Source organism: Megascapheus bottae, chromosome 4 (assembly GCF_031878675.1).
Source record: "Megascapheus bottae isolate mThoBot1 chromosome 4, mThoBot2.hap1, whole genome shotgun sequence".
In the NCBI taxonomy this organism is placed as follows: Eukaryota; Metazoa; Chordata; class Mammalia; order Rodentia; family Geomyidae; genus Megascapheus; species Megascapheus bottae.
In genome coordinates this window covers 49,234,037-49,253,646 of record NC_143512.1, presented here as the reverse complement: position 1 = coordinate 49,253,646, position 19,610 = coordinate 49,234,037, and the positions used below count along the sequence as shown (strand labels likewise).

Genomic DNA, 19,610 nt, shown 5'->3' with positions numbered 1-19,610 from the left:
TGACCATTGTAATGCCTGGCCTGGTCTTTGCCTTCAGATCAGCCCTGGTTTCTCAGCAAGAGAAACAATTCTACAAGGATTTCTGTATTTTTCTCTCCCTCCATGATGTTTAAAGCTAGATCATCTCTTCCTCATAGCTGTTGTTTGTTTTTGTTGTTGTTGTTTTGCCAGTCATGGGGCTTGAGCTTAGGGCCTGAGCACTGTCCTGGGACATTTTCTCATGGTCAGAGCTCTACCACTTGAGCCACAGTATCACTTTCAGCTTTTTTCTATGTATGCTGTACCGAGGAATCGAACCTGGGCCTTTGTACATGCTAGGCAAGCACTTTACCACTAGGCCAAACTCCCAGCCCTGTTTGTTTTTTTAACACAATGTCAAATGCAACCATTGACAACTAAGTCTATTAGTGAGTTTTCTTCCTTAGTTCCCTTTTGCTTATGTGACAGTTTTAGCGAGTGTACCACCTAGCATGACATGCATTTGTCATTTTTCCAGCTGCTAAAGACAGCTTCCTTGTTAAGTCACTACAGCATATTTTAGATTCTGTGTTACAAAAGTGCTTTTCTATTCCTGATACCAGTTTCTGCTTGTCACTATGTTAATCCAATAACGGTCTATACTTAAATCTCAGTGACTGGGAAACAACAGAGATTTCGTTCTAGTGTTTTGTATTGGCTTTAGTTCTGCCTTGGTAACCTTGTAATACTGATATCTAGAAAGAGAATGGTGGAATATTCACTGTCTGAGACATGTCATTATTAAGACTAAAAATACCAAGGAAGAATATTGCAATGACAATAAAGAAATGTGATCATGATTTTTTTTACTTCTACTCACATTCCTTAGGACCAGCTGTCAGTGAACCAACACATTTTATCCTCTTCTAGGGACTAAAATGGATAAATTAGTATTGAAAAAAATGTAATCTACCATAGTAGCACTGTGTTGCTATGTTTTTTGGCAACATTATTTGCAGATATTAGGTTTGTAAAGAGCTAATCTAGGTTTGGTTGTTGACAGTGCTGTGGCAGCAATATTTAAAGTGCCCATCTTTTAATGGGAGAGAATATGTGTGAACTCTGACATGCAGAGAACACACATGTTAGAAGAGGAGGTAAACTGAAACTAACGATGACTGAGAAAGAAAACTAGAAAGATCATGCATTTTCTGGTTTCTACTAAAACAATATCAGTACATGATTACCAATAAAGAAGTAATGCAATCCAAGGTAATTCTAAAACAATCCAAAAAAAAGCCCTGGGAGATAGAAAAAAGGAAATACTATACAAAAATGCTGTGTTCTCTGCTTCTGTACCCTTTCCAGGAATTAGGTTTAGTAGTGGTCCTCAAAAATGTCCACGCACTACTCCAAATACTTCAGGCAGTCATTATGCAATAAATACTGGCTATTATTCATTTAACTAATTTGATTTAAAGTAGGAAACATTTTTAAAAATTTTTGTTGTCAGGATAATGTGTAGAGGGGTTACAGTTCCATTTGTCAGGTAGTAGGTGCATTACTTCTTGCACATTGATACCCCTTCAAAAACAGGAAACATTTTTTTCTATTTTTCTTTCTTTCTTTCTTTTTGGTGGTTGTTGTTGGCCATGGGGCTTGAACTCTGGTCCTGGGTGCAGTTTCTGAGCTCTTCAGCTCAAGGCTACCAGTCTACCACTTATGCCACAGTGCCACTTCCATTTTTTGCTATTTCTGACATAATCACTTCATAATGAGACTTAAAAGTGAAAGTTAGTGTTCAATTGAGACTGGCTTAGTATTAGGGTACTTAGGCATACATGTTCAATATTTAGACATTTAGACATTTGTGATTTGACTCCAAATGTGTAATTGAAACAGGAAAGAACAAGAAGAGGTAAAGGATAATTAAGACATGGTCCAAAGATCTGTATAACCAGAAAACTGAACATTTTAAAACATCTAGGGAATATTTATCAGGCTAAGTATAAGCTTATGTGCTAATTTTTATAAATCTCATTGGCATAGCCATCAAAATAATACTTAAACTGTAGGAAATAGTTTAGCTGAGGAAGGTGAAGACATCTTAGAAATGAATTTTAGTTGGACTCTGAAGGAAGTATTTTATTTGAATTTGCATTAAAGAAGTAGAAAGGGCATTCCTAGAAGAGATAATAGTATGACTTGATACAATTTGACATATTGTAACTTTATAAAGAAGCCTAATGCTACTGTGATTGCAGAGGAAGAATGAAAGATGAAGTTGGAAGCCAGAAAGCCTGTACACTATTGAGATTCAGTCCATTCTAATTACTTGTCAGTTCCATATCTGTGAGTTTGACTACTCACTGAAACCTATTTGCAGCCTCCAAATCAGTAGATTCAGTACTTAATTTTTTTTTTGCCAGTCCTGGGCTTGAGCTCAGGGCCAGAGTACTGTCCTTGGACTTTCTCAAGCCTAGAGCTCCACCACTTGAGCCTCAGCACCACTTCCAGCTTTTTTCTATGTATATGGTAACCAAGGAATTGAACCTGTGTCTTCGTGCATGCAAGGCAAGCATTCTACCACTAGGCCAAACTCCCAGCTCTAGATTTGGTACTTTTGTAGTTGGTTGTTGATAGAGCCAGAGCAACAGAAAGCTAAAATCACCCGTCTTGCATGTTCCTAGATGAAGTTAAATGAGACATTCTGTTTTCTTATTTTTACTCTCATAGGAGAGATAAACGTACCTTATTGGTCTGCTTGGTGTCATATTATTGCATATAAATTAGGTGGCTTTAAATTGAAACATGCGTATGCATGCACATGCGCGCGCGCACACACACACACACACACACACACACACACACACATACACTAAGGTTACTGATTTGATGATAGTGTAATAGACACAGGCATGTAGGAACCAAGTTCTGTATTTTCTCTTGCAACAGTGGTTCTGCATTTGCCAATCTGAAGTTCACAGGAGCTTTATAGAACACTTATTACAAATAAGAAGACTCAACTGTCCATATCAGCTTCCTATAAATGTATAAAATATCCACCCTTGTAACATATTTTAGCCTGTCCATGTTCTCACATGGATGACTGGTGACATCCTTTCCTTTAATATAAAAATAGGTGGATTCGGACTTCATGCCAACTGTGTGGGAATCCCAGCATCAATCACATTGGTTCTGATGACATCTGGGGTATATATATTGGGTTTGGTTGAAGGATGGGGGTATTGATTCAAAACACTATGTCCCCATTTCCTTGTTTCCCTGGACCAAGTTAGTATCATAAAAGGGAATTTTACTTTATTTCTGAATTATCACTAGCTCAGACATGGAATATACAGCAGCTTTTTATTACAGACTTATGAGTAGCCATTAAAATAAGAATTATTAGCAGAACTAGAAGCATCTGCAAATTGAATTTTGGGAGTGTCACTTGTGGGTTGTTTGCTTGAAGCTAGTGCTCTACCATTTTGGGCCTCAGCTCCACTTCCAGTTTTCTGGTAGCTAATTGGAGATCGGAGTTCCACAGACTCTCCTGACCATGCTGGCTTTGAAGTGTAATCCTAAAATCTCAGCCTCCTGAGTAGCTAGGATTACAGGTGTGAGCTACCAGCTCCAGGCTTCAAATTGAATATTAAACATTACTTTACATAAGACTTCTCCCTGCTTGCATGGACACGTGTTGCCTTCACTCTTTTTCATCTTAATCTAGTTTGTCTAGGTCCATATTTGTGCTCTCTTTCTAGAGCTGTGTTATCTCTTTTCCTCTGAGATCCCAATAACCCTGTTGTAGCTTAGAAATTCTTGCTTTACAATGCAGAATTATTTGTCCTCTCCTCATCTTCCTCAGGCTTCAACAGTCATATCACCTGAGTCAAAATGCCTGTCTCAGTGCCATATAGACAAAAAGTTAGCTGTGGTGTTTTTTCAAACAAAGGAGTAAATCTATACCTTATATGTTTTAGTGCTCAGCCTCAGCTTGCAGTTTTTAAGTAAGGATTTTTAAAAATAAAATTTACAATTTATGTGATTATATTTGTCAATAAATTGTTTTGTAAATTCAAAACATATACTGACACAGACTTCAAAATAATTTTTGACCTCATAAACCATTAAGAAATAATTTAGGTATTTTTATAGTATTGAGGAACCCAAGCAATATTTCCTGTATTATTCTTCCTTCTAAAATCCTGTATGGGCCATTATTTTCTATCTTCAAGGTTTTATTTCTTTGTACCCCATATAGGTGAGAATTTGTCATACGTTAGATCCTACATTGAATTACTTCTGTAAATTATTTTGATATAATTGATAAGACTATTAATGATATTACCATAGATATACACACCTTAGTAAAATGCTTAATATGTACATATAGATGAAATTACATTTCCTTTCAGTATTACCACTTTTTGATTTCAGGTCCCTTTAAAACCTAAAAATATTTTAAGGCTCCAAAGAGAAATATTTATCTTGTCAAGAATTCAAACTACAAAAGTTATAATTTAACCTGGCACTGGTGGCTGCCAAATGTTGGTGGCTCAAGCCTATAATCCCAGCTACAGGAGGCTGAGATCTGAGACTTGTGGATCAAAGCTCACCAAGCAGGACAGTCTGTAAGAGTGCCACCCTCAATTAACCATCAGAAGGCTGGAAGTAGAAATATTACTCAATCAAATGGTAGAGTAAAAAGTACTCAAAATATTGCCCAAGTCCTGACTTCAAGCCTCAGGACTTGTACACACACACAAAAGAATATTGTTATATAATAATAATGATAAACCAATGCATGTAATAATATATTTTTTGAAAAATAAGATAGGTAGAATTGTTACATTTCTGTAATTTTCTTTAATATTAAGTTATTAGAAGTCAGATGTATTTTGGTATTTTGCCACAGGGACAAGAATTACTATAGCATTTCAAGTTAATCTTTAATGCTACAGAAAAACTTCAGTGCTAGCATCTTACTAATTGCAGTGTAGAAAATAACGTATCATATTTACCTTAAATAATCTTCTGTATTAAAATCCATTGGTCTGTATTTGCACTTTGAATAGTTTACTTCTCTGTGCATGATTTTGTACCTTTGTATATTAGGCAAAAGAAAACCCCAATTTACTGAGTTATACAGCTCTTTTAAATGCTAAAACACTTTTATGTATAATACCAAATATATTTGCTAGGTCTGGAGGCATCACTCAAATGATAGATTATTTGCTTGGCAGCTGGAAAGCCCCATATCAAATTTAAAACTTCTCCTTTATGCTTGTTGATATCACCACCAGTTTCTTCAGAAAACTCTGAAAGTATTTGGAAACTATAAGAAAAGCCAGGATTTCTAAACTTATTTTTACTTTCAAGTTCCAGTTTTGTCATTTTGATTGACAACAAATACTGTAGTTGTTTCTCTTGAAATGACAGATTTGTATTGGTCTTTTTGGTGAAATTATCTGGCAAATAACCAAGTTTGAATAATCAGATTCTCTCACAATTGTTCTTTTAAGTTTAACATTGTATTCCATGAAAAAAGCAACCCATTCTGTTCTCAACTAAACCAATAACAGAAGTGCTTGCGCTCAAAATAGCCATGATGCTGTGGCACATGGCAGAAATGCTTTCTCAGTGCTTCCCATTTCTGACTTAGTACTGTAGAATGTATAGTCAATAGTAAAGGCCTCATAAAAGAAGTATTTTCCAGATTCATCAGTGGAAGCCTTTTTAAATGTTCTCCCTGCAAGTGCATGGTGGTGATGAATAAGTTTGGTCCACTGCTTGGATTCAGGCCAAAAGTTCCAGTAAAGAAACTCACTTTTGCTTAACCCATCCAAACAATTGTCAGCATAGTGAAATGGGGCAAATAACCCTCAATGTATTATTGTGAAATGATTTTTATCCTCCTGGATGCCTGGCAAGGAACTATCACACTTAGAAAGAGAGAGAGAGAGAGAGAGAGAGAGAGAGAGAGAGAGAGAGAGAGAGAGAGAGAGAGAGAGAGAGAGAGAGTGCATATGATCTGGGGGATTTTTATCCCATTACTTTATTGATTATAATTCTACCATAATCATAGTCTCTTCCCTTGTAGAGCTCAGAATGGCATGCTTGTTGGTTGCTGGCTAGGCTGCCACTCTACCCTTAAACCATACTTCCAGCCTGGCATTTTGCTGACTATTTTGGAGATGGAGTCTCCAAAACTTTTCTGCATTGGCCTTAAGGCTTTTCTGAAGAAATTGGTAGTGATATCAACAAGCTTATGGAAAAAGTTTTGGAAATTGACTCAATGCCTTCTACTTGCCAAGCAGGTGCTCTACCACTTGAGTCATGCCTCCAGACCTAGAAAATACTTTTGATACTATGTACAAGTATTTGAGCATTTAAAAACTGTGATCCTACAGATCTCAGCCACTTAAAAGACTAGGAGCCCATGTTGGTTATATTTTGGGGGGGAGTAGTGTTTGTTTTATTTTGTTTCTCTTTTCTGTCACTCAACAAAGAATTTAGGAATATAATACATTATTTTCCCCATGTGTGGAGGATCTGTTTAATAATTCTAATATGTAGACATTAAAATTTTATCAATAATTAATGGGAAAGAAATTTTGTACACAAAACTCAATTTAGTTAGCTCCTATCTGCAATGCTGGTTGTAATTTACACTGCTTTTAAACTCAATTTTATTACATTTTACTATGCAGGAAGAATAAATGGGAATATTGTTGCTCAAAGCATAAGTAAAAGATTTAGATTTCCAAGTAAACCAGATAAAAATAAATCCCTCAGTAGAACAAAAAGTGACCCTCAGTTTAACTGAGTTTGCGTATGTTTTTCTTAAAAACTGTTTCTGCATTCTGTGATTCATCTTGATGAATTTCACCCCTTTCAACATTCTTTCCAAGGAAAGGTCTCACTACATAGCCCACGCTGGCCTTGACCTTATGATCCCCCTGCATCCTCCTCCTAACTGTTGGGGTTACAAGCATATACTACCATATATGGCTAACAGTTCCAGAGATGTAGCAGAAACTATGAAAAAAAAAAGCTAATTAAAAAAAGTAAGAATTGGCTGGATGTGGTGGCTCATGCCTGATAATCCTAGCTATTCAGGAGGCTGAGATCTGAGGATCAAGGTTCAGAGCCAGCCCAGGCAAAAAAGAACCTGATATTTTTTTCTCCAATTAATCATTAGAAAATGGAAAGTGGTGCTTGGCTCAAGAGTAGGGTGGTAACCTTGAGCTGAAGAGCTCTGGAACAGTTTCCAGGCTAAGGGGTAGGGTATTAGCCTTGAGCTGAAGAGCTCAGGGACACAGTACCAGGCCTAGATCAAGACACATGAATCCCTCACACACATACACATATACACACACAAAAATTAACAATTGGCCGGGAATTTGGCCTAGTGGTACAGTGCTTGCCTAGCGTGTACGAAGTCTTAGGTTCAATTTCTTGGTACCAGATACATAGAAAAAAGCGGTTATGTGGCTCAAGTGGTAGAGTGCTAACGTTGAGAAAGCTCAAAGACTCTGCCCAGGCCCTGAGTTCAAGGCTTAGAACTAGCAAAAATAATTAAAAAGTAACAATTTCTTCATGATGTCCAAAAAGATCGAGAGAAAAAACAAGACAAGAATTATTTATAATATATGTAGCCAGTATCAACAATAAGTAGATTAGATAGAAATGCCTACATATCTAAGAAAAATCAGACAGCCCAGTTTGAAGGAAACTGGCCAAAGAGTTAAAAAACAGCCTTCATTAAAGGGAAAGTACCAAGAAGTAGCAGAAAGAGAATGACTAAGAGAAAAAGAAAGTCAAATAACAAATCAAATACTAGTTTAGTTTTATAACAGGACAAGTGAGCCAGGATACCTGCTGGCATAAGCACCAAAGACAAGATCATTTCTAACAATAGACATTTATTATGTTTTCCAAGGTAGAAAGCCCCAAATCAATCCCTCAGTATCTGGCAAGGGACCAGTCCACATCTATCATGCGTCTTGCAATGCACCCTCCTTGCATGAGACCCACCCTGTGTCCTCACCTGGCAGAAGGATGGAAGCACCAGAGGGATACCAGCTGTTCCCTTTAGCCTTGACATTCATCCATGAAGGTTCTGCTGCTGTGATGTAATCTCCTCAAAAGCTCACGTCTGGGCCCGGAGTATGGCCTAGTGGTAGAGTGTTTGCTTAGCATACATGGAGACCTGGGTTCGATTCCTCAGTACCACATACACAGAAAAAGCCAGAAGAGATGCTGTGGCTTAAGTGGTAGAGCGTTAGCCTTGGGGAATGCCCAAGGACAGTGCTCAGGCCCTGAGTCCAAGTCCCAGGACTGGCAAAAAGAAAAAACAGCAACAACAAAAACCTCACCTCTTACTAGAATTGCATTTAGATCTAAGTTTCCGCATGAAGTTTGGAAGTGACAAGTTTCCAGACCATAGCAAAATGTGTTAGTGTGTTCTCAAAGTTATTATCCCTCATTTATATAACACATTTTGTGTGAGTTACAGGTATTTCTTAAAACCAGAGCCCTGTCAAATATTAATTTCTGATCTCCTCATCAAAGTGCGGAGAAAAATTAATAAATAAACCCACTTATTGTGTTTTCATCTGAGACCAGGCTCCATTTGAGGACAATGTTCTAAAGGCTTCAACAAGAAGGGCAAAGCTTTCAGGGAAGGAAGGAGGAGACGAAGAGGAGAATGGCTGGATGGGCCAGTCACTGGGCTAAATGCATTATCTCATTTAATCCCCACAACTTCACAGATGAGAGAATTGTGGAATCCAGTTGTGGAAATTCTCCAAGATCTTGTGTTACTAACCACAAATCTACCTCTTTTCTGACAGCATCAGTGCGAGAATAACAGGAGGGGTTTGTCACATTCTCTAGCTGTAAAACAAATCCTGTAATTCTAAGTTACTTTTCTGTCTACCTCCCAGTCAGAATCCCCTTGGCTTTGGCACTTGGTTGACTCTGAGTTACAGGAAAGGTCCAAGGCATAGAGTGGTGAGGAGCAAGGCATCAGTTGCCCTGACCTGCCATCTCAGGCAGGGCTATGTCCACATCAGGCTTTTGAATATTGTGACATGCATATATTTGCTTGAAGATTGGGATAGGATAGCTGGAAATCTTAATTGTAGGATGTACTTCCTGAAGCATTTTCTTAACTAGTGCTGCGTAATGACACAGGTTATAGTTAATATAACCAGGTATATTTTAGCACTGTGTTCAAACACTAGACAATAAGCAGACATTCGGGGTTTTCATGTAGACTTTTGGCTTCCTTTTACCTCCAAAGACAGCATTTCTGTCACATTGACTATGTTTCTCACATTTTGATTTTTAACAAATAACAGTCAGTCCTCTTTCATGAGGAAATTGGCCTTACACTAAATGAAGAGTCATTTGTTTCTTATGTTTTTGCAGACCTTGAATAATGAGATGAGTACAGATGATGATCATGAATATGCAGAAGAAAAGGATGGCTACATCTGTGCCGTGTGCCTGGATGTTTACTTCAATCCTTACATGTGTTACCCTTGCCACCACATCTTCTGTGAGCCCTGCCTACGGACTCTGGCCAAAGACAATCCTGCAAACACTCCTTGCCCACTGTGTCGGACAATTATTTCTAGAGTCTTTTTCCAGACAGGTAACCTGTTCTCTTTCTTTAATTTAATTATCTCATTTTTCCTAACTACATCTTTGTTCTAATTTTAAATGAATTTATTGTGTTTTCGTGAAAAAGTTGCTTACTATGTGTTCCTCTCCAGTTCCTAAAGCAATAATTACACAACTCACAGAATTATGTTAGAATCCTAAATGGAAATAGACCCCTATCTCTAATCCTCTCTCTGTGCAGTCAGATCTTTTCTAAAGCATCTTTCCTAGTTGCTGTGTAATCTTTTCATGGGCATTTCCAGTGTTAAAGCAATTACATTTGAAGGTACACTGTGGATTTTTCATCCAATTATCAGCCTTTCAGCTACTTCTCTATGACCCTTGTTATTTCCTCTGGAGTCACACAGAACAAGACTGTAAATATCCAAGGACAATTATTCAGTCCTTCACTCAAACTCCAAGTTTTCTCAACTATGTTAATGATAGTATCTTTCTTCTTTAGCATGAAAAATATGTCATTAGAACAAGGATTTGTTTTCCTAGCTTTTACACGAAGATGACATATAAAGCACATTAATGAAGAGAGAAAACCTAATGATTATATTAGGTGTATCAGTATTAGGGAACAGGGAAGATTATTTTCCTCAACCTTGGGAAGCCAAATAAAGATCAAACAATGTATTTTAGTGTAAAACCAGCCACATGCTGGTGGTTCATGCCTATCTTCTCTGAAGAGATCAGGAGAAACTTAATTTGAGATAACATTGGGGAAAATAGAAGTTTACCAGACTACATCTCAACAGAAAAAAAAAAAGAGAGCTGGGAATGTTCCTTTAGTGGTACAGTACATGCCTAGCATGCAGGAAGCCTTGGGTTCCACTCCTCTGTACCACGTCTGGCTGGAAGTGGTACTGTGTCTCAAATAGTAGAGTGCTAAAGTTAAGCAAAAGAAGCTTAAGGACACTGCCTATGCCCTAAATTCAAGCCCCAGGACTGGGAAAGAAAGAAAGAAAGGGGGGGGGGAGAAAGAAAGAAAGTGTAGCGCCACATGCTTGTGATTCTAGCTATGCAGGAAGTAGAACTGGAGGATCACAGTCTAGGCAAGCCCAGCAAACACCGGAGCAGAAATGGGCTAGATGTATGGCTCAAACTGTTAAGAACACAACTAAAAAGCATAAAATTTTGTATTTAAATCCCAATACCAGAAAATGGAGATTTCTCTTCCTTCAAGAACTCTAAGGACCTTTCTGCATGGGAGTGTCAGATTACTAGTGTAAGCTTCAGGTATCCCATTCAACTGTATGAAGCCTTGCACATCTGCTTTGCAGGCCAAGTGACTGAGCAAGGAAAAGAAAGTGAACTCATGCCTCTCAAATCTGCCCAGTACCTGCGTACTACTGCACAGAATCAGTACACCACACTTAGGCAAAGCTATGTGGTCCAATGCTATACCATGCACAGTGGCTCTAACCTGTAGAGATATATACTCAGGACCAAGGCTGTCACTGGGCCCCACAGCTATATCAGTGACCCCTAGGTCACTCTCCACTGGGGTGGAAAGAGGAAGACACATGAACTTCCATGAGAGAGCTGAGACTTTCTGGAACTACATCTGCCCTGGCCTGTGGTTGGAATGTTCAGGTTAAAAAAAAATTTTTTAAGTTCTTTCTCAAATGCCAAATCTGCAGGGTTCTTTGAGGTGAAAGAAAGAGGAATGCCAGTAATGCCATGTTCTCAGTGTTATCTCTGGACAGCTATAAAAGAAATCATTTAATAAAAGCTTGTTTTGATGGGAAGTAGCAAGTGGAATTTGGCAGTTTTTCTGACTTACATGATCTCATTTAACACTAGTAGGGATTATAAAATGTATTTCCTTCATGTCCTACATTAAGAGCAGTAAGGATGCTCTCAGTTTCTGAAAACAATTTCCTACTTTCCATTTGTGTGCAAATGTGTGCCCATGCACATTGGAGCTCGAACTCAGAGCCTCACACTTACTTCCACTTGAGTGAAAAAAATCAGTTGAGCCACAGTAATACTTCTGGAATTTTTCTGGTTAATTGGTCATAAAAGTTTCTAGTTTCTAGTATGGGGCCTGGAGTTTGGCCTCGAGTGCATGGCTAGCATGCATGAAGACCAATGTTTGATTCGTTGGTACCATGTACATAGAAAAAGCCAGAAGTGGTGCTGTACCTCAAGTGGTAGAGCTTTAGCCTTGAGAAAGCCCAAGGAAAAGCCTTAGGACTGGCAAAAAAAATAAACATGTTTCTAGTATTTGTCTGCCCAGGCTTGCTTCAAACTGGAATCCTCAGTTTTCAGTTCCTGATTAACTAGGATTACAGGTGTGAGCCACTGGTGCCTGGCATACATTACTTTTAATAAAAAATAGTATTTCTCATGTAAATCATACAGTGATTACTTAAAGAGTTTCTTCCGATGGAGACCTTTTTTTTTTTTTTTTTTTTTTTTTGCCAGTGCTGGGCTTGGACTCAGGGCCTGAGCACTGTCCTTCGGTTCTTCTTCTCAAGGTTAGAGCTCTACCACTTGAGCTTCAGCATCATTTCTGGCTTTTTTCTATGTATGTGGTAACAAGGAATCAAACCTGGGTCTTTGTGCAATGCTAGGCAAGCACTCTACCACTAGGCCAAAATCCCGGCCCCTGGAGACTATTTTTGATTGTGCATTTAGTGGCTGAGAGAATAATGGGATATTCTGCTTAATTATTTATATCCTAGCTCAAAGGAATTTGAGGCCATCTCTAGAATTTATTCACTGAAATAGCAAGTCCAAGGGATTTTATATTGGGATGGACTATAAAGACCAAACAATGCAAGAAGCACACAAACCCTACAGCCCTACATAGTAGCTACACTTAAATGATGTATTTGGTCTTAAGTGTTCAGACTACCTAAATAATAATAAAAAGTGAGCGCACAGCTAAATGATTCTCAAGATACATTGAAAGCATGTATCATGAGACATGTAAATCACAATAAGCCTTTATCTTCAAAAGGAATTTTATGTGATTTTTTTTTCCCCCCTCTGGCACTTCTCAAGAAACAAAGAAAAAAATGTCCTGGAAAGAACTCTCAAAGAAAACATAATGTCATGTTCTTGTTACAGTTATTATTCTTTTTAAACAATTATGTGAAGAGGCTTCAATTTTCATCATTTATGAGTACAGTGAGCCTTGATCAGTGTCACCCTTCCATTATTGTATTTCATGATATTCTTTCATAAAAGCTGATGCAATATCAGAATAAAAATTACTGAAAGTAACTGCTGGGAGCCAGTAACATACAGTGCACTTTTCATGTTAAAATAACTTTTAAAATAACAATAATAATAAGCTTAAATCACCCATATTCCATCATTAAAAGGTGTTTGATTGCATATATGCATCTAAATTTTTGTTGTATTGTTACCAAAGAGAAGCATATTATCCAGTGTTTGTTAACTTGTTTCCTTGGTGTAACTCCCAGTTCTTGTCATTATGTCATGATTTATTCAGCCAATCTATTCTTGTAGGATATTTATTTACTCATAAAATTTACCTTAATGATATACATCAATAAACATCTGATTTCACTGGAGTATTTTCACAAGTAGGTAATTTTAAGGCTATGTCCATATTGAAAAATTATGTTCTTGAAATTTTGGAACCATTACTTTATGAAGATAAGAGTTGGTAGCTTGAAATCTTTGGCCATCCCAACTTTCTTTTGTAACTTTCAGACCAGGAAGAGTCTTTTGTTCTTGTTCTTGTTGATCATTGAACTTGAACTCTGGGCCTGGGTGCTGTCCCTGAGCTCTTCAACTCAAGGCTAGCACTCCACCACTTGAGCAAGTTTTCTGTTGTTTAATTGGAGATAAGAGTCTCATGGACTTTTGTGCCTGGGGTGGCTTTGAACTACAATCCTTAGATCTCAGCCCTTGAGTAGCTAGAATTATAGCCATGAGACACTGGCTTCTGGCTAAGGAAAAGTCTTTTAGATGTGTGTTCAATTTTTGATATGTGTGGTACTTCAAGTTTGTGCCATAGTTGCTTGTCTGGGAGGCTTCCTGCTAGTTAGTAAAGAAAGACCCTTCGTATGAAGCTTTTGCTTTGGATGGCAGACCTGATCATAGACATGAAAATGGGATCTTGGTGGTTTGCTGGGCCAACTACTAAGTTCCTGGATTTCCTGTAACATGAAATATTAAATTTGCTTGTTAACTAGGGAACTTTGAATAAGCTTCCTTTTCATTTCAATTAATAGCATGTTAATTGATGAAAGCTTAATTGTAAGGAAACAGAAAACTATGTGATTCAAAACAACTTCACACTAAAGAAAAAAAGATAATGTAAAAAAATCTTAAATCTTCCTAGAAGAAAGTCAAGAATTTATGTGAAGAAATTAAGCAGTGGTTAAGTGGATACCTGGTATGAGTTCAATGTATCTTTGCCCTGTCAGCACAATTTAGCTGACAATTTTTTTTTAATTTTTTTTTTTTTTTTTTGCCAGTCCTGGGCCTTAAACCCTGGGCTTGAGCACTGTCCTCATGCTTTCTCAAGGCTAGAGCTCTACCATTTGAGCCACGGCACCATTTCAGGCTTTCTTTCTATGTTTGTAGTACCCAGGCCTTCGTGCATGCTAGGCAAGCACTCTACCACTAGGCCAAACTCCCGGCCTTTTTAATTAATTTCTGGAACTTACCCTAAAGACTATACACCATAGAACATGGCTGGGAGAAAGATGCCACTCTCCCTAAGCTCAGCTCTACTACAGTGCTACAGAGGTTCTGTTTAGGGATGGAAGCAGGAGAGGAACATTGAGTTCTGCAGCTCTAATGGAAGTGATTTTATGTAGCACAGGATGTGAGGAAGTTCATGCCTAAGTGCTGTTACTGAAAACAATACATTTCTTGGTGAAACCATTAAGGAGAAACTGGACCTCTAGCACTCTACCTTTATTTACTCTGGTAGAAAATAGAGGAGAAACTTAAAATATAACCAAGAATCAGGTGTGGGGAGGCAAACCTAAAATGCCAGTTACTTGTAAGACTAGGACTAGAGGATCAGGAGTTCAAGACCACGCTTCTGTACTTAAGGAGACCCTGGGGATGTTGAGAGGTGGGATGTGACCAGGGGAGAAAGGGAAAATAACCACAGATGTACTGCATCACTTGAGCCATGCCACCATCCCTTTTAGTTTAATATTTTTCAGGAAAGATTTCACCCTTTTGTCTGGAGCCCATTTTAGAATATGGTCCTCTTATCCCCACTTTACATGTAGCTCAGCTTACAGGCATGTATCACCATGCTTGGCTTGTTTTTGGCTTGCAATCCTAGCTACTCGTGAGTCTGAGATCTGAGGATTACAATTCAAAGCCAGCTTGGACAAGAAAAGTCCATGTGCTTCTTACCTCTAATTAACCATTAAAAAAAAAGCCATAAGTAGAGCCGTGGCTCTAATGATAGAGTGCTAGCCTTGGGCAAAAAAACTTGGGTACAGTGGTTAGGCCCTGAGTTCAAGACCCAGGACTGCCACAAACAATAAAATAACTTTAACAAAATGATAGCCCTGAGTATATAGGGGTAAGAGGAAATAATGCACTGTTTCTGTTCTCACAGAACAGGATCTGGGTTTTTTTTTTCTTTAAGATGATACTAATATATCCCTACTAATAGCTTTCCAAAAAGCTTTTCCCTAAATCCTAGAAGGTAAAGTTATAAACAATGACAAATATTACTTCTGTATAAAGGCATATTGTATCTTAGTAAGATCTCAGTAAATGTTATGGTTGAATTGGGCCCAGTTTGATAGATTTCTTTTCTGCCCTCTAACTGCAGGCAGACCAGTTATTCTTGTCTAATGACACATTTGTGGGACTGATTTCGTAATACTTCAAAGGCACTAGAGGACATCAATAAGGCAAAAATTTGGATAAAAATCTAACTTAAGAGAGCCTTTCTCTTGGGCCAAAAGAAAGAAAAAACCTCTTCCTTCATTCTGGCACTACAAAATAATTTTGTATCAGATGCTAAATGAAATTACTGCATCAAGTGGATGCTTTTTTTTGTGTGGGTCATGGGGTGTGAACTTGGCCTGGGCATCATCCCTGAGCTCTTCAGCTCAAGGTTATGGCCCTACCCCTGGGCCTGGATGTTGTCCCTGAACTCTTCAGGTCAAAGCTACTGCCTTATCTCTTGAGCAACATCATCACTTCTGGTTTCATAGTGATTAATTAAAGATAAGAGTCTCATGGTCTTTAATGCCCAGGCTGACTTTGAACCGCTATCCTCAGATTTCAGCCTCCTGAGTAGCTAGGATTACAGGTGTAAGCCACCATGCCTGGCCTAAAATGGATACTTTTTAATGAAAAAACATATGTAACAAAATAGGAGCCCCTAAATATTACCATGTGCTAAGCAAGGATTATTTTCAGCAATGTCAGACACATAACATCTCTAATTCGATTTTGACAAAGTTACATAATAGTTGGAGGCTCTACTATTTTGGACCCTGTTTTCTCTTCTGTCTCTGCCATCAGGCTACATATTCAGCTGACAAAAGCAAGTCCCAAATGTGTTTTCAGCCTCAAATGGTTCACCAGGAAACAGTGTACAAATCATATTCAAATTTACTTTCAGAGCATATGTACATAATTATTGGTCAGAACTGTATGAGATATTGCCAAGTGGCCTCTCTTGCTCCTAAATGCCTTAGGAAATTCAGTGAGTGGCCAACCTTCAACTACCACATAGAGAGAACTTCCTCTGGCAGGTTTCTCAAAACGACCCTGTTCCTAGAGTAGTTCTTTTTTACATACTGTATTCCCATGATTGAAACTGATAATTTTTTTGTTGAATATAAACTGTCTTAGCCAACTCAGCTTTTCCTCTAACTCCTTTTGTTCTCTGTAGGCATATTTGAATGTGTGGCATGGATCAAAATTAATTTCAGTAGAAGGAGTGTTAGCATTCATTGGAAGTGAGATGTCCTGTCCCTTCTTGGGAGGCGGAGCTGGTAGATGTTCCTTGCAACACAGGAAACTGGGAACCAGGTCTGATGTCCTGTAGGAACTCTTCCACTTTTGTGTCTGGGAAGGATTGGAGAGGCCCCTGGCACAACATTCTAATTCCAGCTGATGGCCTCTATCACTCAGGAATACAAAAAACAAAAACTTGGATTATATATTCCCTAAATAATAGTAAAATCAATATAAAGTGCCCTGAAGCTAACTCTAAAAAGTTTGAAGATCATTTCACAAAGTATTACTAAACCAAAAGCAATGGTAAATAATGAAGATTGAATAACAGTTGGTAAAGAGGACTATTTTAGCAAGCTTTCATTTTCATATAAATGCTCATTCATTGATATTCTACTCTAGTCTTGCTTACTCTTTTCAAATACCCTTTAATGTATATTAATTTTCTGGAACCAAACAGTAACTATGAATAAGTTAGGCCAGGAGTTTGGCCTAGTAGTAGAGTGCTTGTCTAGCATGCACGAAGACCTGGATTTGATTCCTTCGTACCACATACAAAGAAAAAGCTGGAGTTTGGTATGGTGACTCATGCCTATAATCCTAGCTACTCAGAGACTGAGATCTGAAGATCAAGGTTCAAAGCCAGCCTGGGTACAAAAGAACAGGAGACTCTTATCTCCAATTAACCTCTGGAAACCTGAAAGTGAAGCTTGGCTCAAGGGTAGGGTGGTAGCCTTGAGCTGAAGAGCTCAGGGACAGCACTCAGGCTGTGTTCAACCCTATGACCCACAAAAAAAAGAAAAGAAAAGAAAAGAAAAAGCTGCAAGTGGTACTATAGCTCAGGTAGTAGAGCTCTAGTCTTGAGAAATGATAAGAACAGTGCTCAGACCCTGAATTCAAGGCCCAGGACTGGCAAAAAAAATTTTTTTAAAATTACATGCTGGGCTGGGAATTTGGCCTAGTGGTAGAGTGCTTGCCTAGCATGTACGAAGACCTGGGTTTGATTCCTCGGTACCACATACATAGTAAAAAACCAGAAATGGTGCTGAGGCTCAAGTGGTAGAGATCTTGCCTTGAGAAAGTCCAAGGACAGTGCTCAGACCCTGAGCTCAAACCCAGGACTGGCAAAAAAAAAAAGGACATGGTGTATCTATGTTGTGTGGGGCTATCAAAGCTATCATTCCAGCTATGTCAGGAGATGACAGGATCATGGTTCTAGGTCAGGTCAGGAAAAAAACAGAGACCTCATATCAATCAACTGAAAAATTGAGTAAGAGGAGACATGGAGTAACTGAGGGGCTTAATGTGATTAATATAATAGATTTATATGTGAAACCTCTGAATATAACATAAACTTAAAAATAAATGACAGGAAAGTAAACCAGGTCCTGTCAAGAGGACAAGCAGTAGTGGAGGAGAAAGAGCAAACAGGATAAAAGAGGGTGAATGGGGTTGAAATACCTTGTATTTACACATAAAAATAGAACAGTGAGACCTGTGAAATTGTTTTGGGAAGAAAAAGGGAGAGTGAGAAAGATAAAGTACATTAATTTGATGAAGATATATTATAAGCAGATAAACTTTACAGTTTTCTTTTTACTACATGTGACTCAGTAGAATTACTGCATCTATTCTATAGCTTCAATGTCCACCCTTAGCAGAATGCTTTAAACTCCTCTTAACAAATGTGTGCTTGATTATAACAAATTATTAAGTATAAAGTTAGATAATCTAAGTATGAATTTGAAATCACAATAGTGAAACAGTTTTAAAATCAAAATTATCTTAATTCACATGTAGTTGTGGAAAACCCCTATGGCAATAACCTCTTTAGTATGAGAATTCTGCTTGCCTGTAGCCCTCAGCATTTATCCTGATAGTCACTTAGGATTGCAGCACATACAGGATGTTACTGTTTCTGCAGTAACTGTCTCTACATTTCAATAACTATATCATCTGCAAAGCAGAGCTGTCATGGCATTCACTTTTGATTCTTTTCTAATATATTTGACAGGATCAAATACTGATTGTGTCCAATAAGTTATAATTATAGTAAGAAGCATTGGTTGAGAAGAGAATAACAGTGGCTTTTATCGCCTGTCACACAGCCTTCAGGTATTCTTTAGTGTTTGTCCAGACTATTTTAAGAAATGGGCTGTTCAACATTCTATTTCCTGCTAAATTCTGCATTGCCCTACTCCACTGAAATGAGGCAGCACAGACCTACAGAAAGAATAATGTTCTTGGGTGAAGTTATTATCGGTTTATAGAGTAGCAAGGGAAAGCTTATCATTTTTAAGTACATTCAAATAATTTTATATCGAAAATGGTTTCATGTTATTTCATCCAGTGTCTAGCAAATGTAGCTGTGTATTAGAATCATTCCAGGAGCTCATAGAGAGCACCAACTTCTAAATCACATAAACAGCAGTATTACTTCAACAAATCCTAAGATTTGTCTTTTTAGCAGTATTTTAGGTGATTTTGAAACATCCTGAAAGATTTGGGAAGCACACTTCTAAAACAATGCCCTACAGAGTGGAACTACACTTAACTATCTCCATGTTCCTACATTGATTACCAAATCATCAGGTATATAGAAGATACAAAAAGAGTATTTACAAAAGATGGGGCAAAAAAGTAAGTAGGAAAGGTACTCAGTGACGTGTGGAACTTCTCATAGCTAAAATGCATTTGAATCATTTTTTAATTTGATGCAGCACCATTAAGGAAGAATTTCTATACCATTCCTACTTCAAAGATCTTTCAGCCCAATACAGTAAATTAAATCATCCCCAAACTCAGTCTTTAAAGATTATTCGTGGACATTTAGGTGTATTTGTTGCTACAATTCTCATCTGAGAAAGTCTAGTAATTTCTATGATAATAGTTTTCTTAGATGTTAGAAGGATTATTTCCTATTTCCAATCCCTTTCTATGTTATCTTAACACAAGGGTTCATTAAATAGATTAGGAGTGTGGCTTAGTGGTAGAGTGCTTATTGAATAAGAACAATACCCTGGGTTCAATTCCTTGGTACCACT

General features: G+C 37.9%; 1 protein-coding gene across 3 annotated transcripts in view; it reads left to right on the top strand.

Moving 5' to 3' along the window:
* Positions 1-19,610, top strand: part of Rnf180 (ring finger protein 180) — a 111,987-nt gene that overhangs the window by 68,309 nt on the left and 24,068 nt on the right. For all 3 annotated transcript variants that reach the window (XM_090331876.1, XM_090331874.1, XM_090331875.1), the window contains exon 5: positions 9,400-9,625. In XM_090331876.1, coding sequence (XP_090188002.1) covers positions 9,400-9,625 — 226 coding nt within the window. The remainder of the gene's footprint in view (positions 1-9,399; positions 9,626-19,610) is intronic.